This window comes from Homalodisca vitripennis, chromosome 2, assembly GCF_021130785.1.
Source record: "Homalodisca vitripennis isolate AUS2020 chromosome 2, UT_GWSS_2.1, whole genome shotgun sequence".
Classification (NCBI taxonomy): Eukaryota; Metazoa; Arthropoda; class Insecta; order Hemiptera; family Cicadellidae; genus Homalodisca; species Homalodisca vitripennis.
In genome coordinates, this window is record NC_060208.1 from 22,162,272 (window position 1) to 22,189,742 (window position 27,471).

The following is a 27,471-nucleotide window of genomic DNA, read 5'->3' on the forward strand; positions in this document are numbered from 1 at the left end:
TTATGTGTCTTAAAATTTTCAGGGGGGGGGTCCGGACCCCCTGGACCCCCCCCTTCGCTACGCCACTGGTTACGTCTATTACACAATGATTTCAAATTGTTTTAGACTAACAAAACAATGATAGTGACGATTATGATAGTGGGTTCTTATTTTTGTTTAGTTTTGAGCTGTCTTCTCACAAACATATGGGTTTATCATTTTTACAAATATTATGGGTTCTTCAAAAAAATCAAGCTTCATGAGTAATTTAACATCATAAAAGTTTCATAAAATAACTTTTCATAATGTAGTAACATTCTGAAACATTCTTCAAATTATCATTTTATTATGCATAACATTAATTGTTTTCCTCTAAAAGCTTTAAAATTAGTGGTTACATTAAAAAAGTATAGTGTAGTGTAGAATTAAAAAAAACAGAACTAGTGTTATAGAAAAATTAAGTTTGAAGTTTTAGTGAGGGCATTTTAAAATTGAACAAAATTATATATATAATTATCAGACTATCACTAGTTACTAATGTAATTAAAAATAGTTACATATTACTAAGAAAATAAATAAGCTAAAATAATTTGTAAAGAAATATAGAAATATATATTTGTGAATGCAAGTGTAAAAGAAGAGGGCCCAAATTTAATTAGGTTTTTTACAAAATTTTTTGGTTTTTATACAAGCTAAATCAATTGAATGAAGCACATCAATTGTGACAAAGCAGTTAATAATTTTGAGATGGTGGCTGTGTTAGATGGAGCCATTCAGTATGTGGGTCTGATGATGTGTTCTTAAACACTAAAGGCCTAAAAAAATAAAATTTAATAATTATTGGAGTGTTTGTGTATAAATTAAGTATTATACTCTAATAAGAAGAAGCTGGTAGAGAATGTAAGAATTTGAATAACAAAGAATACAGATATAATAAGACATACAAAATATACAGTAACATTGCAGTAAACTTTATTTTACAACATATTCTCTTATAATTTTCTTAAACTTGTTCAAAGTTAACAATTTTTATGTTAGAGGGATTATTATTGTAGTAGATACGAGTCCCTAAATATAATGGACTTTTTCAAATAAAGAAAAATTATGCCTTGAGACAGTTAAGTCTCATCAATATGTTTAGTATTACATAAATGCTGATTTTTAAACTGATGAAAAAGATTATTTTTACTGGACAAATAGAATTTTGTACATGTGATGGTTTGTTAAAGTAAATATATTTAGATTTTCAAATAAATGGTGACAGCTGACCAAAAATTGACCATTGATATTACACTGATTATACTCTTTTGTGGCCTTAAAAACTTTATTTAACATTTAAGTTGACATTCCCAAAAACACAATACCATATTTAACGAGAGATTGTACATATGCAAAGTAAACTATCTTGATCATGTCTAATGAAACTGAGTTTCGAATCATTCTTAAGGAAAGTTGAAATGAAGTCAACTTGTTAACAAGTGATTCGTATGATGTTTTAATTTAAAGTTTTTTGTCCATTAGGATAGATAGAAATTTATGGCAGTGAGCAAGGTCGTTATTTCCTGTTGGGAAGTGTATTATGCTTGTTTTCTCTGTCTTCAAAGGAAGGCCGTTAGTTTTAAACCAATTTCTTAGATCAGTTATTGTAAATTTTTATTGTTGATTTCAAGATTTTAGTTCGTTAACCACAACACTAGTATCATCAGCAAACAAAACAATCTTTTTATTAATTTTAGTTGCTGCTATAAACATTAAAACAGATAGGGAACCAAAGTAGACCGTAAAACTCGTTCCTGTTATATTATCATGAATTTCTGTCCTCTGCCTCCTCTCGTCAAGGTTAGCAATCATTAGTTGAAGTGCTTTTAGGACTTAATACCAACTCTGGCATTTTGGTCATAACCAGCTTATGATTTACACAATCAAAGGCGTTGGACAGGTCACTGAAAATACCAGCAATACACTGTGAACAACCCAAGGCTTCTGCCGTGCTGATGACAAAACAAATGAGTGCTGACTCTGTATTTATATTTTTTACAAAACATTGTTCATTTGTAATTAAACTATTTCTTCCCATGAAACTAAACTATCCTTTGATTGAGGGTTTTTTTTAAATTTAGATATTTTATTTAATAGTGAAATTGACTTATAATTATTAATATCAATTTTAAAAACAGACTTAATTTAAGAAAATTTTAATTTAGTTTGAAATATACGTGTTGATTGTTAAGTTGAAAATGAAAGTCAAAACAAGGCTACCTGCATAACATAAAATAAGCTTATAATTTCAATAGAAATAGAATTTCACACTACCTACATGATTTACTATTTTTAGGGTCAAAATATTATTAGTTATTTCTTTGGCAGAAAATAATGGAAAGTCACTTAGAAGATGATCACTACAGTCAACACTATTATTACTAACATACAGATTTGTAGCTTTAGGCACTTTCAGAATATCACCTTCAACCCTTTTTTAAAGTACAGGGTGTGGAAAGTATTTTGTTCAAACTTGCCCAGTTACCTCATATAGATACTATTACAATTTTCTAAATTTGTAAGAAAGATCATATTGGGCTTTAAATACTATTCCATACCATCATTGTTTTATTTTGTTTATGGTTAGTTTTGTTATTTATTATCCCAATAATAATATTGTCAACTTGAAGTAATATTATATTATATTTACTTCAAGTTAACAATTAAAACTCTGAACAGGTTATGTTTTTAATTTACTTTTTTCTTCAGTGGAAAAAATAGTTGAAAAGTAGTTTAAATTAAGTTTTCTGCACTGCAAGGAGCACAAAGGTGTTAGAAACATTTCCTATTGGTGTGAGACAGACTTTCTCGATGGGAAGAAGGTTGAATAGATAAAGGAAATGTAGGTTAGTGCCAAAGCTTGCATGTCTGACTGTAGCATGTCTGAAAGAGTGGGAAGATAGTTATAAACTTGTAGACGTCAAATTGTCTTCTTGGGAACTCGTCCGGTGGTTTGCGGTGGAAATAATTAAAGTTCGGTTTAACAACTGAAACTTACAAGTGTTGAAAATATAACTGTGCAGAAACTTGTTTTGAAATCATGTGCTTGTGGTTGTAATCACTTAGGAACATGAAAAGTTTCAAGGAGATATTTTCTGTTTTATTCTGTGCTCTTAATTTTCTATGAAAAGATTATTTTCCAATTTTCAACTTACTTATGCGGTTCTACATGTTAAGTTTAAATGTTCGGTTAATACACTTTTTATATGTTGTTGAGTGGAAATAGTCCAGACAAAAGTTAGTCACCATGTAAGATATGAATGACGTTTAAAATGTGTGGATACCACGTGTAGTCTTTTTGCAGTTTGCTGTCTAGATTATAATCTTTAGATGTGGAAACTTTCTGAACACAAAAAGTGCTTTGCTTTTGCGTTTAAACATTACATACCATGTAATTAAATGATAAAAACAAACCATTTGTGACTAACCGTTACATTATTATATATTATACCTCTAAGTGTAATGATTGTTATATTAAATAGTAATATTAATATTAATAATATTATTATTAATATTAATATTATTAAATATTAAATAAATTTTATTCTCGAGGATTTTGACATGTCATGTTGGGTCTTATTTAATACAAAGCTCATATTTTCTTAGTAAAAATGTTGTAAATTTATTTATTTAGTTCAGATGCAGGGCGTTTTTTTGTTTTTATTATACACGGTGTTCACAAACTTCTGTGAGTGATAGTATTCATCATTTCAAGCAAAAGAGTCCTATAAATATAGATTTTAAAAAAATTGTCTATCCGCCATTTTGTATAAAAAAATTAATATCTCTAGAACTATTTAAGCTAAGGAACCCAAATTTGGCACATAGGTTTGAATAGATTAGAGGAAAATAAAAAATAATTGTGTTATTTTCTTTAATATTAACAAAATATAATGTTGAAAATATTTAGTAAAAAAAACCTGTTTTTAAGACCTAGTGAATCAGGTTATCTTCTTTTCTACATTCATTGTGTCTGTCTTAAATACATATTAAATCATGGTTATAGAAAAGTTAAATATTAAAAATCATTATGTAGTTAAATGAGTTGTTAATTTTAAAACATTTTGGTATGACTCATTATGTGACAAATACAAAATTGAAATGAAATGAAATGAAATATGTTTATTGTCATTAATCAACAGTAGTTGCAATAGACATAGTCAAACTTACACAGCCTTACTGTAGCCTTAATCTTAGATATTAAAGGTTACATGTCAAATTAAATGGGTCAAATAGAATACATCTATAGTCAACAAAAGTGAATAAGATATGGTAAATATACATTTAAAATGTATAACAATAAGTGTAATAAGTTAAAAACATATAAATGAATAAAACCTATAAATAAATTAAACACACACAATATAAATGTAAAGATTCAAGTAAAAAACACATATTTACATAATATCTTGGATTACAATTTTACAGAATAGAAATTCCCATTTTGAAATTCAGCTACACTATAAAATGCTTGACTAATCAGCCAATTTTTAATTTTTGTTTTAAAAGCGTTAATTGGAAGGTTTCTAATGTTCAAGGACAATTTATTAAAAAGTTTTATACAAACAAAGCTAAAAGACTTTTGGGTTTTACTCAGTCTAGCATATCTTACATCTTTAATATAATGATTTAATACAGACTAAATTTACATTTAGATAAAAAAAAATTATTTTCACACTGGTAGTGACTTAAACACAATCTTTAAAAACTAGCCATTATACCACAGAAAATATCACAATGTGTAATTAGTTTGGTTTTTATATTTTATGTGGTTGTAAAAATTGCTTTTTTTATAGGCTGATTGTGTTAAGACCGAAGTAAAAATTTTAATTTAATAATTCCCAATTACTTCCCTGGTTGAACGTTTCTAATCACTGGTCAGAACAGACTGGTGTCCATTCATCGATCCATAGTCCTTGACCTTCACCCCTGCCCCATCCCCCATCCCTACAGATGGACTGACCACTCTGCCTTTCCAATGAATGTTCTGTGTACACTGTTTATGAACACTTTACACTCTTTTTATTATTTGGAGTTTTCTTATATTTTTGTAGTGCAAACTTCGAGAAACCAACTTATTTTGCGTAAGGTTTCTAACATAAAAATTGATGTGTACACCACATACTAAAGCAATAATACTCTACAAAATGTTAAAACAGATTCAGCCTAGTCAGTTATTAAATATTTATCCTGAATATTGTTTTATTATTCTTAAGAGCCAAATGTACCGATGGTAATCGTGATTTATATTTTATACTAGCTGTTTCCCACGGCTTCGCACGTTTTTCGTAAGCTTTGTCCGTGTATGAGCACTTCTGGTTCAAGTAAATTATATTTGCAATGTAGAGTTTATTGCCAGAATCAAGAAAATCTGTCAAAAATATATTGTACATGTTCATGTACTTTATTATAAAGTGGTCTAACACTTAAGCTTTAAGTTCAACCAGAAATTTATTTTAAAGACAAATATACATCATAACTTAATGCCTTCAAATAGTGTTTGGCTGTTTAATATACGTAACCGTCTCGTAATTGCAGTTTATAATGTGCAGGCCCTTTGAAAACTTTTATCTTTCGCAGCACCGCCTGATGGCGAGTTATATCAATGGGCATAGCATATAAACCTTCTCCATGGAAAAATACATATACATACAAATTTTCATAATGATTGGTCAAATAGTTTACGATTCTATAAAGGACATACAGACAAATTTCATTTTTAAATATACTCGTATTTAGAAGAACATTTCTAAAACATAACACCTTTGCTGTTGTGGATACCTTTGGTTACTTGGTACTATGGTCTGGCTTGAGTATATCACCGCAGTTAGTGTTTATACTATTTCAATCTTTAATCTTTATTTTTAGTGGAAGAGTTTCCCATGATGACTCATTTACATATCTGACTGTTTTTTGTTCTTTTGTAGTGTTAAACATTTTCAGCGAAATCAGATGACTAGTATTTGTTAGTTAATGGTTTTTTAAATCATTTAAGATTATAAATACTTGACTTGTATGTTTATTTATCTAAGTATTCAAAGGAGGCCAATGTTTATTACACAATTTTAGAAACAGTTGTTGTTTCGGTTTACTAACTTAGCTACAGACAATTGAAATAGTTGTGAAGGAAGTGAAAACGTACTAAGAATATTTCGGAAGGAAACGAGGTCATACAATCAAGATAGTGGAAATATGATTAATATCCTGCACAGTGTGGCAGCTGTGAGGAAGGATTGTGGTGAGGGGCAGGGGGGTTCATTGATGTGTGACCCCTCAATGTGTGGGACGTTGACCCTTCCTTTCATTCCCTTATAACCTCCCACACTCAATTTCGTACTCCATATGTCAACAAAAGTGTTGTGCAACAACAGAATTTACTTTAGTAGCATCATTGGTGAATATTCTGATACACCTTTCAGAGGGTAATTTACAAATGGCACTGTGAAGGAATGTTCGAAAAAGAATGGATCTGTGCAATTTGAGTTGAAAGAATGATATGCCCTATGTAGGCTTATTTTGTAACCTATGCATCTTGGTTTAACTTAATATTATGGTTATTAACCACTGTACCATTGATGAGGAAACGAAAAGAGTCAAAAGCAAAGAATCTACAATTTACTACAAAGGAAAAATGGTATTTAGAAACTCACTGCTGTTTTAATTACCATGTATTGGAGATAGCTGAACATGGATTATAAAGCTGCCATAGAGGTCGCATCAAGAGTAATGAAGCTGAATGTAACCAATGGCTGGAGCGTTATCCAATGCTGGTTGGTACGTGGAACGAGCATTGATGGCGGTTCATGTAAACCCAACATGAACTGCAAAGTAGGTGACAATCCATTTGTATCCAACACAGAGGTGTTCCTGCATTGGCCAGTTTGCATACCACAAAGGTGGCCAAGTATCATGACAACCGGTTGAGGATGATGGCTCTGTCACAAAAATACAGTGGTATTTCATACTAGTACATCTAAAATGTTCATATACACACATCACATTAAGAATCTGGACTCTGCAAAGTTGTTGGTATTATTTTGCAGCTTTTTTCAGAGACAACGAACTTAACTTCTCTAATAGGTGGGACAAGATGGATGACTATCTAAGTTCCATGGACTTTTGAAAATTCAGGTAATATATCATCCCATGCTTGAGACTTTGGAATAATAAGTACGATACAATACTAGAGGGTCAAAAGGGTAAAATAGTACTCCCCATGACCATGGGCCCTGAGGATCTATTGTGACTTAATCCTAAATCTAGACAACCCAGGTCATCTTGAGGCTCTTAATAAATCTCAATACATCCCTGGGAGCTAAAAATCCCACGTCAGGAGGTTTTAGAAATGCCCTGTACAGGTTTTTCCACCTGATCAAAGCAATCGCTTCACAGTCACAAATTATGTATACAACAGTCTCCGTGGACTCCTTGCAAAATCAACAAATCTCTGTCTGAAAGATAACTATCTTCAACAGGTGGTAGTTAAGAGGGCAATGTCCAATCATCACACTAGAGAGCAATCTGATGCTTGGTCTGCTGAGGCCAAGAATAGCTCTGCTGTCTATTTGACTATTTGCTTGCTGTCTGATTTGGGGTATATGACAGCTTTCACTTGTCTCAGGCCTGGGAGGTTTCCCAGCCACACATTTCTTGACAGTTCCTGACGATACTTGACCAAGTAACAATAGGGTTACAGTCCTACAAGTCGCAACATAGCTCCAGCTCTGACCAAACCAGTCTGCCATCTCATTTCCTGCAATTCCTTTTTGTCCTGGTACGATACTTAGCCAAGTCACAATAGGGATACAGATCTACGAGTCACAACTGGACTTTTTCCAGCCCTCTGAGTAATAGCAAAACATACAAAATTTAAATTCTGCAGCTTAATTAATTCTCAAGATATCCCACTGAGTTATAGGCTTTGCTAACACTCAGCCAAATCACATGAACAGACAAGTATATTCAAACTTGTTGTTGCCTGTATAGAAATAAAACTGGATACAAAGTTTCAAGTCTATAGCACATTTCGTTCACGAGAAATCCTGTGGAAAACAGAAAAACAGTCAGAAGAATATTTTTACCAGCTCCCTTAGTGGTAGAATAAAATAAGCAAGATTCCAAGGCTATAACTTAATCTGTTCTTGAGATATCTGAGGAAAGTAGACTTCACTCAGCCAAATCTCACTGGAAGACATGCACCATCATGGAACTCGATGTTGTGTACATAGGAGTGAAGCTTCATGCAAAATTTTCACGTTTATATCTCAATTAGTTTTTGAGATAGACATGTAACGTATTAAGTAAAATTTTTCTAGTTCTCCGAGTGATAGGCTTTATTAAACTTGAAACAATAATGTGACAAATGTTAAGATCAAATAACTGATTTAAGCCTAATTTAAATTTGTTTAAACATTCTTAAAAATAGAAATAAAACTCACAGGACATGTTGGTTTTCAGTTTCTAAAGTATTTACCTGACAACACTTATATATCAAAATCAGTTCAAAATAACAAAACATTTTTCTTACTATTTAAAAAAAATATATTACAAATAAGGAACAAAAAACAAGTTAAAAATTATCAAAGCTGAAATAGGCTGAAACAGAAAACATTGAATTATTACCTAAACTGTGGTGGAGTATGATTGTACACACAACAAATTAAATTGTAGTGCTCTCCTGGGCACAAGTAATTTAAAAAATATTTAAATCTAATTTTTTGTGGTGTATTGATTTTTTACTGTTCTTAAAAAAAAATTTTCTTTCAAAATTTCATGGAGTATATATCCTGATATCTTTCCCCGGCTACACCTCTGGCCAGGATAGGTACTGTCGTGATACCTTCTCGGACCTTTGTGTCAATGTGATAGTGACCACATTATTTCATTTTTCTTGTTTGAATCCACCAAAAACGACTATGTATACAATGCGAAATATAAGAAGTTGAATGTGACGTTCCTGGCATGGTAACCAGTTGTGTTGAGTTAGATGGCCTCGATGTGTGATCAATAGTTACGGTGAATATGTCACCAGTCAAGTGGTCGTGACTTGATGTGACAGGTATGGCTGCAACAACACGTTGTGATCACACCTCAACCTCGCATGTCACAATAACTCCTCTGTTTCATGGCTGCTGGGGTGTGACCATGTTAGCGGTGGTATTTTTAGCCTCCAGGTGTGGATGGCAGGTCTCGTTTCACTGTAGAAGTTTCAGAGCATGGAATCCCAGTAAGTTATGGAAAGGTGTGAAACTTAATGTCTGTGTTCAGAGTCCGATTTGAATTTGAAGTGATTAAGGAGTAGTCAAAATAAAAATTCAAAAAAATTCAACCCTAGGAAAAGGTGTTTTCATCTCTTTAATTTCCCTAATAATCAAGTTTCATTCTTTAGAAGGCAATGGGATTTTAACTTCTTTAACTCATTTAATTTTCTGCAAGAGGAGCAACGTACCAATCAGATCAGTGATTCACATTTGGTCTAGTTTTTATGTTAAACTCTTCCTATCTTGATCATGATGTGTCAATCAAAAATACTGTGTGTCCATAGAAACACAATGTATTTATCACATATTTTTAGTAGTTATGTCTACTGTTTAAGTGTAAGAAAAAGCCAAGTGGACTTACATTTACCTGTTCAAATACAAGATTTTCATTTAATTTCAGTCAGTGCTCTTAAATAAATATCTTAATTACTGTATTGTATTAAACATATACCATGTAGGTGCTCTTTTCTGATTGGACATATTTCTTTACATGAAGAATCTTGGAGCATTGGAAAAACGTGTAATTTACTATCACTGGTAAATAAATATAAATTTTCCAATATTTATTTTATTATTGCAAGGCCTTTCAGAATCGATGATTCCTTCATCAGGCAATTCACAAATGATGATGCCTGATGACGGAAGCATTGATTCCAAAAGGCCTTGCAATAATAAAATAAATATTGGAAAATTTGTGTTTATTTACCAGTGAAAGTAAATCATACTTCTTTGGGTTAATTTTTAAATAAAACAATCCAATAACTTTTATAAGTCCTGAGGTCTTTCTTTTTTGAAGAAAATTTCTTCAGCCCCAAATAACTGAACAAAAATGATTGAATTGAACAAAATATTATTAAACAGTCCTCATTATTTAATGGACAATATGCACGCCACTACTGATGTATGAAATAATGCATTGTTTATTGAATGTTGTATTGAAACCCATTTTACTATTGGTAAATGCTATTAAATATAAAATAATATAAATGTCTACAAGTATATAGTGAACCAACACACAATTTGAATAGTTGAACATGATGAGTGGGAGAGTACAGTACAAACATAACCTATAAATATTGGATGGTAAAGATGGGTGTGTGTACACAATAAACCACCTAATGGCAGGTCTCTAGCCATAGATCAACATAGTGTATTGTTTAATAGAAGATATGTTCACTGTGGCACGCTATCCTATTCCGTCAATAGCCTATAGAGGGTTAAACATGGGGAGTAGAAAGTACAGTGCCAGTAGCGTAGCCAGAAATTTTCGTTCGGGGGGGGGGGTCCGAAAATTTGGGTCCGAAACCGGGAGATCCGGGGGACGTTTTTATGTGTTATTTGCCAGTGAGTTCACTGGTAAAAGGTAAATACCAAAAATGTGGAGCTTTAGTAACTACGCCTTATAGAAAGTGGAAAGATGTAATAGGCAAATTCAACTCTCACAGCAACTCTAGTACCACAAATTTTCTTGTATAGCTACAGAAACTTTACGAAGTTCAATTCTGGCCGAATAGAAGGCACCAAAGTGATGTTGGATTCACTGGATAAGAAAGAAAAAAGAACAAAACAGAGCTTCACTCAAGTGTATAATTGACACAACTATATTCTGTGGAGAAAATGAAATACCCCTTCGGGGACATTGGGCCACTGACGGCCGAAAACCCTTTAGAAAAGGAGGGCAATTTTCGAGCGTTGCTCGGGTACAGATCAAACTAACGGTCGAAAAATACACTGGAAAAACTATACTGATTACAAGTTGGGCTACTTTGGATTTTCACTGATTGAGGTATTTATGAATGAGTTATAATGACGATTTTTTGTATCATTACATTGTAGAGGAGTATATAATTATCAGGAAAAAAAATCACTTTCGGTCTGAAATAAAATACACCTGAAAAAGTCTAATGATTAGAACTTCAACTACTTCAGACTTCAGTTATTGAGGTAAACGTGGTATTTTTGATTGAGTTAGGACGACGATTTTTGTTATCATTAAACTGTACTCGACTACCTATATAATTATCGAGAAAAAAAATATCACTTTCGGTCGGTAAATACCGAAGAAAAGCTCTCTACAGATTCAAGTTTTGACGATTTTGGATTTCACTGGTTGAGTGGTTGAGGTAAAGTGGTACTTTATAATTATGTTAGGACATTGATTTTAGGTATTAATTGAACGCCAACTAATAAATATATAATTATCGAGAAAAAAAACAAAAATAATCACTTCCGATCGGAATATACTAAGGAAAATGAAATAATACCTCAGTCAGTGAAATCTAAAGTAGTCGGAAACTTCTTATCAGTTAGAGTTTTTCCGGTGTATTATCCGACCGGAAGTGAATTTTTTTTCAATTTTTCTTCGATAATTATATAGGTATTAGTCGCGTTGAATTAATACCTAAAATCAATGTCCTAACATAATTATAAGTACCAATTTTACCTCAACAACTCAACCAGTGAAATCCAAAATCGTCAAAACTTGAATCAAAAGTGTTTACAGACCGGAAGTGATTTTTTTTTTCTCGATTATTATATAGGTACATTGTACAGTTTTAATGATAACAAAAATCGTCGTCCTAACTCAATCAGTAGTATTAACATATAGTATCAACTCAGTCAGCAGTATTATGAATAAAAATAATCGTTTGGACTCAGAAAAAAAATAAAGAACTTCCATATACAGTTGTAAAAAATAGGAAAACAAAAACATGCAACAAATATCATTTTTCAGAATAAAGATTTAAATTTTATTTCCAAAAATCAATATGAGGTGCTGTCGGTGGAGGAAGAAGAAGAAGAAAATGGGCCAAAGGAACAGCCAGTACAAACGTCTTCAAGAGAGAAGAAGAAGCTCCTCATTTGTGCCGATAGTCATGGGAAGAGACCTAGCTTGGAATCTAAACCAAACTCAACACACATATGAAAGCTGTGGGTTTTGTTCGACCAGGTGGTCGTACAGGTCAAGTTTTGGACAACCACAACATCGAGGAGGAAAAATTGGGAGAAGAGGGATGGACTAGTGATTCTTTGTGGGACCCAATGACGTGGCAATAAATAATGCTCAAGATGCAATAAAAAACATTGAGTTGGCGCTAAATAAAATAACAAGTACTGTTTCCAAAATCGTTGTAGTAGATATACCAAGGAGGTATGACTTGGTGGAATGGTCCTGTGTTAATCAAGAGGTGAAAAAGACTAACTGTGCCCTTAAAGAAATGTGTAATAAATTCAGAGACGTGAGTTTTGGTGGAGGTTAGTAGAGCTGAAAGACACTTGCACACCCGTCATGGTATGCATCTCAACAGAAGAGGGAAGATGTGGCTAGCACATCAGATAGCCAGAGTCCTGGACAGCAAACAGGAGCAAGAGACTTATAATGTTTCACCAACTCTTAGGACCGGCTCAGAGGAATCAGTAGCTGACGCCATGATGACGACGGAGATCAGCACTCCAACTACCGAGGACAGTACAATGTCATCGGGAAACTCTCCGCTCCAGACACCAACCCACAAACCGGTAGGCCTACCCCAGTACTGCTCCAGGGACTTAAGTGTATACCATTTGAATGTGCAATCTATTAGAAATAAATTAGAGGCTCTAGAATTATGGTTAGACAAATATTGTTTTGATATTTTGACAATTAATGAACATTGGCTGGATAAAGAAGAATCAACACTGTATATACCAACTGGTTATACCTTAGCCAGCATTTTTTGTAGAAAACCCACCATTAAAAAGAGGTGGAAGCTCAATTTTTGTAAAGAATTGTATTGGACTTTAAATTGTTAGATATTGACAAGTTTTGTGTTGATTACTCCTTTGAGGCAGCTGCTATAATCTTGTCAAAGATTAATGTCATTGTTGTAACTGTTTACCCGTACTCCAAATTCTGATACCAACCAATTTTTCCATAGTTTAGAGTTTATCGTAGAATTTTTTAAATGAAAAATTTGCAAATTTAAAAACTTATTTTAACTGGTGACTTTAATATAAATATTAACAATAAATCTAATGAATGTAATTGTTTTCTGAACATACTTCGCTCTTTGAATTTATACTGTTTAAATGAGCAAAACACTAGACAAGAAGCCTGCTTGGATAATATAATAACAAACCTTAATGAGTCAAACATAGTACAATGTCAAGTGTTAGATCCTAATTTGTCTGACCATGCTGGTGTATCTGCAGTGTTTTTTGACTTGATCATAGTTGACAACAATAGTGAAAAAGTTTCATTTTTGTTAAAAAGAATGCTTTCTGCTAATTCAGTCTTAAAGTTTAAGGAACAACTGTCACAATTTAACTGGTCACAACTTACGAAGTGCACCAATGTTAACCAAGCTTTTGACTACTTCTTATTTATTTTGACAACTTCTCTTGAAGAATGCTGTAAAACTAAAAAAATAAAAAAAAGTAAATTTAAAAGGCCAAAAATCACATGGTTCACACCAGAGTTAAAAAAATTTAGAGATTTTATTGTTACCTTATATGATAGATATAAGTTATCGGTAGGGGGAGAAAGTGAACAACTGCATAAAAAAAACGTTATAATGAAGCAAAAAAATTATATAAGGCTAAAATTTTAGAAGGCAAAATATCTGCGAATGACGAATATATAAAGAATTCTAAGAATAAATGTAAAGCTGCTTGGAATATTATAAAGCTTGAGACCAACCGTTCTAAAGTTAGTCAAGAAGTACCTGTTAATACTAATGATTTTTAATGACTATTTTATAAGCTCTGTTTCACTTACACCAACAAATAATGTTTTAGCAATTGAGTTTGTTGATGATTTATATTTTAAGTTGTAACGGTGGGGTCAGTTGTTTTAAGTGGCAAAGCATTGATAACACTAAGGTGTTAAAGTGTGTGTCTCAAAGTTAAGTTCGTCCCAAAGTGAAGATTATTATGGGTTCTCTAACAAACTTTTAAAAGAAATAATCGATGTACTTGTAGACCCATTAACTTTTTTGTTCAATATGATGTTGGAATATGGTGTCTTTCCTGAAGCATTAAAAGTGACCAAAGTCATTCCAATTTATAAAAAGGGTGAGAAATCACATCCTTCCAGTTATCGGCCAATCTCTTTGGTACCTATATTTAGTAAGGTTTTTTGAAAGTTGTGTAAAGGACCAACTAAGTTTATATTTTTACAATAATAATTTATTATGTAAAGATCAATTTGGGTTTCTTCCAAAACTTAAACACAACCAAAAGCCATAGAAGCAATAGTAGAAAACGTTTTAGAGAATTTTGAAAATAAATTTTTGTCGTCTGCAACTTTAATAGATCTCACAAAAGCATTTGACTCCATCTCTCATGAAACTGATTGTAAGTAAATTCAATAGCTATGGAGTTAGAGAATTCTGAACTACAGTTAATTTCCTCTTACTTAAGTAATAGAAAACAAATGGTTGTAACAGGCTTGGAACTATCTGATTTTAAAACAATTCAAGTTGGGGTACCGCAAGGATCTGTTCTGGGTCCTTTTCTATTTATAGTTGCTGTGAATGATTTTTCATTCAATGTGCCATGTAAAGCAGTACTATATGCCGATGACACCACTCTTCTGAATCAAAGTAAAGATTTGAATGGGTTATTGTTAGAAGAAAATAATTCAATGATAGCAGCTCAGGAATGGTTCAAAGTCAACGGGCTACTTGTAAACAGTAGTAAAACCGAAAATATTGTTTTTTCTCATTGAATAAACTTATAAATGAAGGTACTAAAAACCCGTTAAAACTATTAGGATTATATCTAGATAGTAGGCTTAGCTGGGAATGTCAAATAAATCAATTGTGTATAAAACTATCTAGAGTTTACTTATTTATTAAGAAAACTAAAAAATTGTGTTAGTTTCCCAATGTTAGTTGCTGCTTACTATGCCTTCTTTAATTCCCATTTATTATATGGAATAACACTTTGGGGCAACAGCTCACAATCACTAAAAGTGTTCAAATGGCAAAAAAAAGCTATTAGGATAATGGCAAATATCTCAGGTAGAGAATCATGTGTATTCCATATTTTAAAGAATTCCAGATAATGAATCTTCCATGTATGTACATATATTTTAGCTTAGTTAGTGTTAAGGAAAACTTAAATAATTATAATTTTAGAAATGAAGTTCACACCTATAATACTAGACAAAATTACTTACTGATTGTATTTCTATAAAACTAGAAAAATAAAAAAAAGCCATGTGTTTTATGAAAATAAAAATTATTTAATAAGTTACCAAAAGAAGCATGGTCTGTAAACCTTAGCAGATTTAAATTTATTCTGTCAAAATGGTTGAAAAGAAATTGCCTTTTACTCTGTTAGTGATTTTTGGCCTGTGATATTAGTACTTTAAGATTTTAACCGTATTTTTAAATGTCATCTTGTTTTTTAATTTATTTTGTAATTCTAATGTCTATGTGTTATCTATTTTATTTATATAGATATATATTTATGTCTATGTTTATTAAACAGTCAAGATATTTACTCTTTAGGAAGATGCTTAAATATATAATAATTTTCTAGACCTTATGTAAAATATAAATAATGTTTATTAACTGTTTATTTATTTTGCACATGTATATATATTTTTTTTTTTTGTAGAAATTGTATTAGATGAAACTGTATTTTATTTGACTTTGTCTATTGCCATGTGCTTAACGACAATAAAATTCTTAATTCTTGATTCTTGATTCTTGATTCTTGAAAATCGAAAACACCACATTTACCTCAATCAATCACTGAAGTCCCAAATTAGTTGAAGTTCTAATCAGTAGAGTTTTTTCAACTGTATTTTCCGACCAAAAGTGATTTTTTATATTTTTTTTCAATAATTATATACACGTCTACAGTTTAATGACACCTAAAATCAACGTCGTAACTTAATTCTAAGCAGTAATTTTAACGAAGTGGTCGCTAATTTAAACTGTTCGCCGTGTTACGGTTCAGGTTACTTTGCGACATCACGTGACCACGCCCTATAGAAATACTGTGATTACACTACATTATCCGAAAAGGCCGAGCCCCAAAGTATCGTTTGATACTCTATGATTTAAAACGAAAGGACAACAACGGTCACTTTAATCAATTGAATCAATCAATTTATTTTATTTGAGACAAGAGTATTGATAACTCTCCTTTTTTCTCCTGCTCCATGCTTTATTTTTTTAATTTGTCTTAAAAATTTCGGGGGGGGGGGTCCGGACCCCCTGGACCCCCCCTTCGCTACGCCACTGTACAGTGCAAACATAACCTATAAATATTGGATGGTAAAGATGGGTGTGTACACAATAGACCACCTAATGGCAGGTCTCTCGCCATAGATCAACACAGTTTAATGTTCAATGGGAGATATGTTCACTGTGGCACGCTATCCTATTCCGTCAATAGACTATAGAGATGTTCTGCATTGATCCAAAGACAGCTGTCACTTATTTGTGGCTCTTGCTTAACCTTTCCTATACTTTTGGGTTAGTTTGCTAAGTTCAGCTGAAATATTCAATATTTAATTATGAAGGATGTATGTATGATGTCTTTATCGTTATTTATTCTACAGGATGTTTCTTTATGGGCAATAAATATCTTTAAAAAATTGGTTTAGGGCATCAAATAAGGAAAATAACTTAATAATTATATGTCTGAAAACGATACGTTTTCAGCTTGTCCATCCATATGTTTTAGACATATTTTTCTATTTGTCCATGGTTTGAAACAAAGCATTGAAATTTGGTACAGTATCATAAGGTTGGTTACTGATAGTAATATAAAACAAAATAATTTAAATTTGGTTGTTAGAAGGTGGCAGTTCAAAATCTTGGATATAGAATGTTATGGGTTATTAACAATACACAAGTAATAATAACAAATATGAATAATTAAGTTGATGATGTCAGACTTTACATTCTTATACTGAATAAAACATATTTTCCTTCAGCCATGTCTTCACTATATGTTGCTGTGTGGGTAATTGAAGAACATAATCAAGAAATAGAATGAATTTGAATGTGTGCATGAACTTTTAATTTAAATAGTTTTATAATCTATGAATACTTAAAACAAATTAATATATTCCCAAAGAATTGGATTATTGGCAAAATAGTTGATGGTTAATTTATAAAAGCTAGTTTATTTTAATTTTCCAATTCAGCAGTTAACTCTGTGAGGTGAAATATTCACCTCAATAAAGAGGTGGGTATTTTCATTCCATTCAAGGTTTCTTGTGTTCTTCCAGTCCCTGAAGAAGCTGAGCCATGCCAATGTGGTGAAACTGAAGGAAGTGATTCGTGAGAATGACACCCTCTACTTTGTCTTTGAGTATATGAAGGAGAACCTCTACCAACTGATGAAGGATAGGTGAGTGTCCCAGAATTTGTTCTAAACAGTTTCAATCCCTGAAGAAGCTGGGCCATGCCAGTGAGATGACTCATGAGTATGACATTCTCTTCTTTCAAATTATGATAGGAGTTCGGATATTTGCCATTTCGGATATAGGGCTGGAGGCAGCTCCCTTAACCCTTCTCCCTCCTTATCCTCCCTTAGTAATTTACATCATCTTCATATATACTAACCACAAATGTCAAAGTATTGATGTAAAGAATTGATTGAAAGGTGTAGTTTACTGTGAGGGATGATTGTTGTTAGAGTGGGTGGGGCATGCTTAGTTTCAAAGGTTTTTGCAAGCCTAAATGTGAGGGTGAAGGAGAGACTTCCACCTGTCGTAATATATTTTGTCATCCTAAGTTTTAAATTTCCTGAAACAGAGAAATATTTGTGTTGTCCAGAGACTTATTTCAGCTACTCTGTGCTGGCTGTACTGATAGATGTTAAGGCATAATTTCAAAACTAGATTGAAAACCATGTCACCATCCCACTAAAAGTGAAGTGTCTTTTTATACTCTTTGTCTGTGTCCAAACCAAGGGTTTGTCATGACACCAAGATTCTTGCATGACTCCAGAGGTTTTAATCTGGCATTACTCTAACTACCATCACTTTGTTCCTAGACCATAATGTAGGTTCTTCAAACTAGTTTTCATAACTTACATTGTCAGAAAATAGCAAAAGTGTAATAAATCACTAGTTATGCTCATTTGCTTACATTATTCGATTCAAAGCAATGCCTTGATTTTCTTTCCTTGATTCTTTTTCCATTTGAGATTTTTATTTTTAAATTATCAACATCTTGATTCTCAATGTTGAAGTATCCATGTTATAATTTAATGTTGTATTAATAATGGTTTTTTTTTTTATTCCAGTCAGCTTGTTTAATAATTTGTATCAATTCTCTATGAGTACAGTTTGAAGTGTCCACGTTTTATTTTTCAAAGTAAACAATCATAAAAATGCATTTTATACTCTGTAAAGTTATTTCTCATAACGTAAAAGTTTTCATCACAAATTTTGAGGACCCTGTAAAAACTATAGAATTAATGCCACAAATAAATGAAATAATACAACTCAAAAATAATAATTATATGGATTTTTACAATAGTATATTAATCTTGCATGTAATTATATTAGTTACACAATAATAGATAATACATAGTGAAATTTTCCTTTTTCTTAGAAAAACCTTCCTGAAGAGAAGGGATTTTATTTATATTTTCTATTTCATTAATTAATTTTCTGTACATTACTTTATAAGATAGAGTCCAAATCCAAATTTATTACATGTTGTATAAACATAATACAATAAATCTTTCAGAGGAAGAATGGTAGAGATGTTTGCCTTCACTTCAGTGATGACTCAATAGCATGAGGCACTGTCGTTTCATCCATGAATAACTTAAACATGAATGTCCCATTTGTGAATTTTCATGATTTGACTTTACTGAAGGAGTATTCTTAAAGTGTTATCCTCTTCTTCTTCTTGAAGAGAAAATTTATTGAAATAAGTCAGGAATTGAACTACTTTAATAAAACTCGTGCAAAATATCGCTCTAATATTGTAGTCTATATAGTTCAAAAGACGGCACTTACATTTTTATTTATCTATTCTTTCAAAGTTATTGTTGTATGGATTTTCTACTCGCAATCGTTAAATTATTTTATGTACATTGTTATGTTGGTGGTAATTGCTGTTATTTGTATAATTACGTATTGATTTTTGCTATGGACAAGGAGAGTAATAAATTTGAGGCAAGAAAAAACATAATAAAGAGGTGTTCAAGGTGATGGTAATAAAAGCTGATTTTTCTTGAATATTTTCTTCTCCTGTCATAGGGACAAACTGTTCCCGGAGCCGGTCATCCGAAACATGCTGTACCAGGTGCTACAGGGACTGGCGTTCATGCACCGGCACGGGTTCTTCCACAGAGACATGAAGCCGGAGAACGTCCTGTGCTGCGGACCCGAACTGGTCAAGATCGCAGACTTTGGGCTTGCCCGCGAGATCCGCTCCAACCCTCCCTATACTGACTACGTGTCAACTAGGTATATTTAGTATAATTGAAATGAAATTAAAAATGTATCTATTGAACACAAAGAAAACATACTCAATTGGTGAGGTTAGGACTATTAAGTCCTCTCTAACACCTAACCATAAATGTATAAACAATATCTTTTAGTGTCAAACAGAGCCACTATCTTTAAAAAATTGCTGGTTTTTAAGATATTTAAATACAATGTTTTAATGCATTTTGAAAGTAACAATGTTTAATGTATTTTGAAAGTATTAAAGATAATACCACAATAATTGTTGTAGTAACTGGCCTTGTTACCATAAACTTTTGGCCCGAATTTGGTAAGATTTAAATTATTAGTTTTTAAGATATTAATTTTGCCATGAAAAACACATACAGACAGACAGATGGGAAACTAAGCTCTGCATGGGGGAGACCCATGTTCATGTGGTGAAATATGTTTGTCTTGACCTGAGCAATAATGTGGTATACCTTGGTCCAGAGAGTTATGGCACACCCTGTGTAATTTAATAAATTTTAAACTTTTAATATTTACAAAAATGTTTGATTTGTTTTTGTTCGAGCCCTTTTCTTCAACTTTCAAATTTTTAAAAATGAATGACGTCAAACCATGTAATTTACACTTACACTTTCCAGTGTTTATATTTCTTCTAAATGCAGTTTTAGCAGTAATTTTTACTTCTAAAAAGAGGCTATGTAATTTGAAATTGGCCATATGACAGTATCCTTTGTCAGTATTATTTGCAATAAGACTACTGGTGATTCATTTGGAACAGTTCTCATTCCAATAAATTTTTGAAGTTGGTATCCATTGCTACATAAATGATTCCGGGTTTTCTGAAACGTTTGCTTTCACCTTGGGAAATGTTTACGGTGAATGCTTAGACTACGCGTGAGAGAGGCTATTCAATACTGCCCCAGGACAACCGGGGCGGATAGAAGTGTCAGGGAAGGTGATATAACTGTCAGTTTGGCGAGAGACTCGTGACTTATACTGCAACTTCTGCCGTGTACCTCTGCACACCTGGTTGTCTGTCTTGTCTTTACGCTTCTAAATATACCACAGTCTATCTCTTGTTGTTTTTACGTGCATAATTCCACTGCTTGTATGGATTGTTTGTTGCAACAATATTTGTAGGCCAATTTATTAAACAACTTATAGGATGAAATAAAATAAAAAGTATATAGAACTAAACTTTAATTAGACTTTTTGAGGTTTAGTTTAATTACTAACATTTATTTTTCCCGTTTTATAAAAAAAATAGAAGGTTGTAGGTAATTTAGTATTTTAAAACAACTATCTCCAGTGTGTGACTAAACACAAAATATAAAATCCAATATATATTATGTATTTTAATGTAGTGGTTACTGTTCAATAAAAATTTTATACTTTGCTTTAAAAATAAATAAGCTCCATCCAAACCATTATCTGATGAAATTTGAAGTAAACGCTTCTGGAAATGACCACCAAATTAATTTGAAATGTAATTTGAATTTTGGGGTGTAATTAGATCCTACATGCATGTAATTACACTATCACGTGAGGATTTTACCCTATTTATCCATAGAGTTTATGGGTTTAGTACGAGTTGTGATTGACTGTATTATGTGAATTTCTACAAATTAACTTTAATCACATTATATTCAGTATTTTTTAATATTTTTCTTGTAGTGAAAATATTAAATTATAATATTCTAGTATACACAAACTTCATACACTGATTTAAATTTAGATCACTCATGCACTATTGATGAAAACATGTAGTAATTAGAGAAATAAAAGTAGATATTTTGCATAATCTGTACCACAATGGCTCTTATGCTTTTCTCACAACCCTATATAAACTATAATTTTATAATTATATTACCGTAACCAAGCAAACAAATAAGGGGCTCTCCATCAAGTGTTTTCCTGAAGGCATAACCACTCAAAAAATACTCCCTTCTTTTCTTAGACCAACCTGGAAACGGTGTTCCCTATACTTCAAGTTAGGCCTTTTGTTTGAGCCTATTCAAGCTTTTATCTGGTTTCCTTTTTTCCTACATTAGTTGCTCACGATCTAGGGTCATCTTTTTCACCCTTAAGATGTTTCCACGTATTTGGCAACTATATTCCTCCTCAGAGCATAACTCCAATGATAGTCTGCGGTTGAAGATCATCCAAGCTGTAACATTAGCTCCCGCCTTTCTTCTGTCCATCATCTGCACTTTAAAGAATAGAATAGAATATATTTTATTGCGTTGACAATATATACATTACATTGTATTGCAATAGTCAATAATACCAATTTTTTTTACGGTATTTATCTTAAAAACTAAATCCATTCACTCGACTGTTCCATACAGTTGCACGCTAGGCACACATTCATACACATACAAAATTCATAATTCGTGGAGGATCAACCCCCAGGATTGCAACACTGCCGCGAATATCAATCCCAAGTGTGCTCCATAAACTCGCCAACTGAGTAAAAAGCACAAGACACCAGGTAGTGTTTTAAATTGGGTTTTAAATTTTTTTTGGATTTGTTTCTAAATTTAGTGTTTCAGGGAGATTGTTAATGAATTTGATCCCAGCTTGCGATAAGGGAAGGCGTTTCAAATGCTGCTGTTCTATGCTGTCGGGCTCGAAAGCGCCCCCGAAGCTCTTGTCTCGTATTTGTGTATATCACTGCCCTGCGTCAATATACACTGAAATCGACAGTAAAATGAAGTCTCTAAAATATACAAGCTGGGTTAGAGTTAGCAAGTTGAGCTCCCTGAAGGCACTTCGACATGACTCTCTGTTGTTCAATTTTGCGATGATTCGAACAGCTTTTTTCTGCAGTCTGAATACTCTTTCCAAGTTTGATATGGCACAATTGCCCCACAGAGAAATTCTGTACGACAGGTATGGAAATATTAATCCATAGTAAGCCATCATTAAGACATCAGACGTACAAAAACTTTGATAAATTGCGAAGGACAAAAATTCCAGTTGCCAATTTAGCACATACACTTTCAATGTGAACTTTCCAGGTTAACCCTTTATCTAGGTGTATTCCTAGAAATTTAGCAGAATCAGTTTCTTCCAGAAACAATGTTATCCATCATTACTGTTGGGGTTTCATAGTATTCAACCCACGTAAACAGAAGTTGATGTAATTTGTCTTTTCATGATTAGTTTTGAGGAGATTATTTACCAGAAAATTTTGAATGCAGGAGTTAAGATCAATGAAGGTTTGAATCTCCAATGTAGTTAGAGAGAATCAGCCCGGAAACAGAGAGTCGTGTCATCTGCGTATTGAATGATTTTCCCATATAAGGCTGACGCATGGATATTATTCACATAAATCAAGAAAAGGACAGGACCCAAGATTGATCCCTGTGGGACTCCTTGGTATATTCTAATAGTACTTGATACTGCATTCTGGACCTGAACACATTGACTTCTACTGCTCAAGTATGAGTGGAGCCACTGGTGTGCTGTCCCTCGTACACCACAGCCTTCCAGCTTGTGTTAGCAATATACCATGATTAACAGTATCAAACGCTTTTGAGAGATCAAGAAAGACACTGAGCGTTCTTTGGTGTGTGTCTCAAAGCCTTCCACAATAAAGTCTACAAGTTGTGTGATTGCTCCAAAAGTTGATCTTCCTGGTCTGAAACCAAATTGTAGATCAGACAAAATTTTGTGTTTGTCAAGAAAATTAAGAAGTCGGTCCAGGAACAGTTTTTCAAAAAAATTTTGCTAAAAAACAGGTAAAAATTGAAATTGGTCGATAGTTATCCGCTAACTTTGGATCGCCTTTTTTGAAAACAGGTACGACTTTTGCCAATTGGAGTGCGGCCATGGGAATGTGCCAGTTTCGAAAGAAACATTTATGATTTTTTTGTCAATGGGCTTAATATGTGCTGATAACATTGTTTTTTGTTTGAAGGTTATTTTTGACGATGGAAGGATTGTGAAGGAAAACAGGATTTTTCCGGACATTTGCCATCGTTAAGTGAAACAAGAAAACAGTAACACTACGTTTCGAGAGATTCTGCAATCTGATCTCTTCTTCAGGTAAAGAAACTAACCTAATACATAATTACAAAACTAGGTTAAAATAAACAAATCTTACTAAAGCGTTGTGGCACGCCTGAGTCAGGAATCACAACCTACATGTTGTATATGTCAAACTTCACTAACACTAAAGACATGCACTTAATAAAAAAAAAACTATACAAAACACCAATCATTAAACTAAACTACGGAATACAGGTCACAATATGTCTTCACTCGTCTTTACTAACCATTTACGACTCCGTAATGGTCGTAAATGGTTAGTAGACGAGTGAAGACATATTGTGACCTGTATTCCGTAGTTTAGTTTAATGATTGGTGTTTTGTATAGTTGTTTTTTTATTAAGTGCATGTCTTTAGTGTTAGTGAAGTTGACATACAACATGTAGGTTGTGATTCCTGGACTCAGGCGTGCCACAACGCTTTAGTAAGATTTGTTTATTTTAACCTAGTTTGTAAATTATGTATTAGGTTAGTTCTTTACCTGAAGAAGAGATCAGATTGCAGATACTCGGAAACGTAGTGTTACTGTTTTCTTGTTTCACTTAACGATGGCAAAATGTCCGGAAAAATTTCCTGTTTTCCTTCAACATTGTTTTATAATGTTTTATTGATATGCCATTTTATGTCATTGGAAGTTTTAGCTGAAAACTTCTTACAATACGTTCCCACTTCGTCCTCACACACAGGGGCCAGAACCATAGATGAAGCAGGGGTATGTGTGGTGACTGTATCCAGTTCCAATTCACGGTCAGCATCAAAGAGAACCAGCCACTGAGGAGAAAAAATTTTATTAAATTCCAAAAGCTATTGCATTTGGATCGGTTAATTTTATCCCATCAGCATCAAGCTGAATGGATTTTGAAGATGCTTTATTTGTTGAGTTTTTTATAATGTTCCAAGCTGTCTTAGAAAAGTTAGATGACTGTTTTAGTTTTATTGTTTATTTCGTATGATTTTGCAAGCAGTTATTACTTTTTTATAAATTCTTTTGTAATTTCTATAGAAGGATTTGAATCTATAATCATTAGTGTTCCTGAATATTTCATTATAGAATTTTAATTTATTTCTAGAAATCAGAATTCCAGGTGTTATCAAGAATTCTTCTGAACTTTACCTTTTGTTTTTTATTTTCCTAAGGGGACAGCAAACATTTAAGTGGAACATGAAACAAACTGTTGAAAGAGTCGAATATTGTGTCTGCAGAAGTAAAAGAATCTAAAAAAAATCCAATTTTCATCTGCCAGACATTTATTTAAAAGATTTATATTATGTGGATTGGAAATTTCTCCTTAAAATAATGTTGTGGGATTCTTGGCTCACTGAACATCCACGGATCACCACCTCCTGTGCGTAATGGTGGATTATAGCAGTGTTCAGCACTGACACAGAACTATTGAGTACGTTTTGTTATGACATTATCAATGGCAGTGCTCGATGTCGCTGTCACACGAGTTGGCGAGTTCACAGACCAGCTAAGACTAAAAGATTTGAGCAAGTCTCTAAGTGTTGAGTTTGCTTAAGAAGGTATGTCCCACATCATCTCGAGGTGAATCTCCAAAAACGAAAGTGGGCAACTCCCGTTTCCCCATCCTGTGCAGGTACGATCCAAAATAACCGTTGCCCGACAAGAATTGTGGGAGGAAGAAGTCCACCTTCCCAACGGTATACCTCGGTAGTTCAATATTTCCAAATTTGATAGTTAAAAATCTTATCGTTCCCTATGAAACTATGTCTATTGAGTAGCAATCTGTTCAGGTGGTACAGAGCCCCGGAAGTGTTGCTCCATTCTACTGTCTACTCCAGCCCCATAGACCTATGGGCGGTGGGTTGTATCATGGCAGAGCTCTACACATTCAGGCCTTTGTTTCCTGGAAACAGTGAGATAGACCAGATATTCAAGATCTGCTCAGTTCTCGGCACTCCTGACAAGGTAATACATTACAATCTTGATTATCCGGATTAGTTGGGATCGGAAGTGAACCGGATAAATCGAAATCTAGCCAAACCAGGAATACAGTAATAAAATAGATTGCAGATGATAATAAGCAATTTACTTGTTTAATGATAAAGATAAGAGAGTCAATGTACTATTTCATTTTACAAAAGAAAAAACAACAAAATGTTTACTGTTTTGTGAAACATTCTCTTTTGTTTGGCTTTGACGCTGCTTCCAGGATGTTTGATGTTTCAAGGCTATAATGTCTGTTAACAAATGGCAGACTGTAACTCAAAATTAACCTGTGGCCAGTCTAGATTAGCCATGCCTCAGAATTATACATGAAATTTTCTAGTTCTGCGTTATCAGAATGGTTTGTATTGGCCTTTGTTACCATTGAAGAACAATCTGCTCATACAGTTTTCTGTTTTAGTTTTTTTAATCATTCATCACACAAATACTATTGTTGGTATGATGCCAATTATTTACACGTTCTAAATTTCTAGATCAATCTCTAGAAGGCCTACTACAACATTGTTAGTCAGTTATTATATTATTATATGCATTATTTCAAACACAAACATGTATTAATGGAAAACAAATTGTGCTGGATTTCAAGAAAAATTGAATTCCATAAGTCCCATGAATGAAGTGTTGGCTACAATTTTGGTGGCTAGTCTATTGTCCTATTTGTTGGGCAGAGGGAGTGGTATGAGGGTCACCAGTTGGCAGCTAATATGAACTTCAAGTTCCCACACTTCCGGCGTACGCCGCTGGGTTCTCTGATCCCTCACGCAAGCCGTGATGCCATCGTTCTGCTGGAGGCTCTGCTGCATTGGAACCCTGCCAAGCGACCAACTGCACAGCATTCACTGAGGTACTGGAGTTCAGAGCAAAATTGAGGTAGTAAGAAGAAGTGAAAGGATTTTGAGGGTTTTCGATTGCAATAAATGATAAATTAGGAGTGATTAGATCCTCACAAAACTTTTAACTGAAGAATTGAGGCAACATACAAATGCATACTTAGCTTTTAAAAAATGAATTATCTCTCTTATTAATCTACCGATTTTGATAAACTTGGTTTTGTAAAAATTTGGAGTTCCGGACATTTCTAATTTTAAATTTAAAAATAGTTTCCTCTAGGAACATACAATTTTTTAAACTTAATATACCAAACTCCTTTCAGCTAATTGAAATTTACATTGAGCTCGAACAGCATGAAACCAATACTTTTTTAAGAAAGGTATCTCGTTCTAATGCAGGGCTATTTTTGTTTAGGTGTGTTTCCTCCACTCAGCAAGTGTTGTTAATTTGTGGTTCTAATATTTTTTTCTGTCTGTTATTGATAAACAGTATATTGATAATAATGATATTGTACATAATGAAACCAGTAAAGTAAAGATATAACAGTAAATTTAAATTTAGAAGTTGTAAAACTATTAAATAATATTCAAACACAATTGTTTTGTTAAAGTAAATATGCTAGAACATGTTAGAACTTACATGATGAGAACTTGATATACTGTTCATGAACTAATCATTATAGTTGTATAGTAGATTAAAAAATATTTCATTTAAATCACAAAAAGACTATGCAGCAGTCAATAATAAAATAATTAGATTACATTTACATTATTTTTATGTACTGCAGTACTTGAATGAACCTATTAATTATATATGACCAAAATAATATTAGTCAGTACAAACTAACGTATGTACTCGTATCTACAATGAGTAGAGATGCACATTTCAAGATATTTTTGAGTTTTATAAATCTCAAATTTTAT

At 32.8% G+C, this 27,471-nt stretch overlaps 1 protein-coding gene across 4 annotated transcripts in view; it reads left to right on the forward strand.

The window, feature by feature from the left end:
• LOC124353671 (serine/threonine-protein kinase MAK) overlaps positions 1 to 27,471 on the forward strand; it is a 50,244-nt gene that overhangs the window by 16,629 nt on the left and 6,144 nt on the right. For all 4 annotated transcript variants that reach the window (XM_046803624.1, XM_046803623.1, XM_046803622.1 and 1 more), the window contains exons 4-7: positions 17,509 to 17,630; positions 19,498 to 19,707; positions 25,504 to 25,678; positions 26,386 to 26,561. In XM_046803624.1, the coding sequence (XP_046659580.1) occupies positions 17,509 to 17,630; positions 19,498 to 19,707; positions 25,504 to 25,678; positions 26,386 to 26,561 (683 nt within the window). The remainder of the gene's footprint in view (positions 1 to 17,508; positions 17,631 to 19,497; positions 19,708 to 25,503; positions 25,679 to 26,385; positions 26,562 to 27,471) is intronic.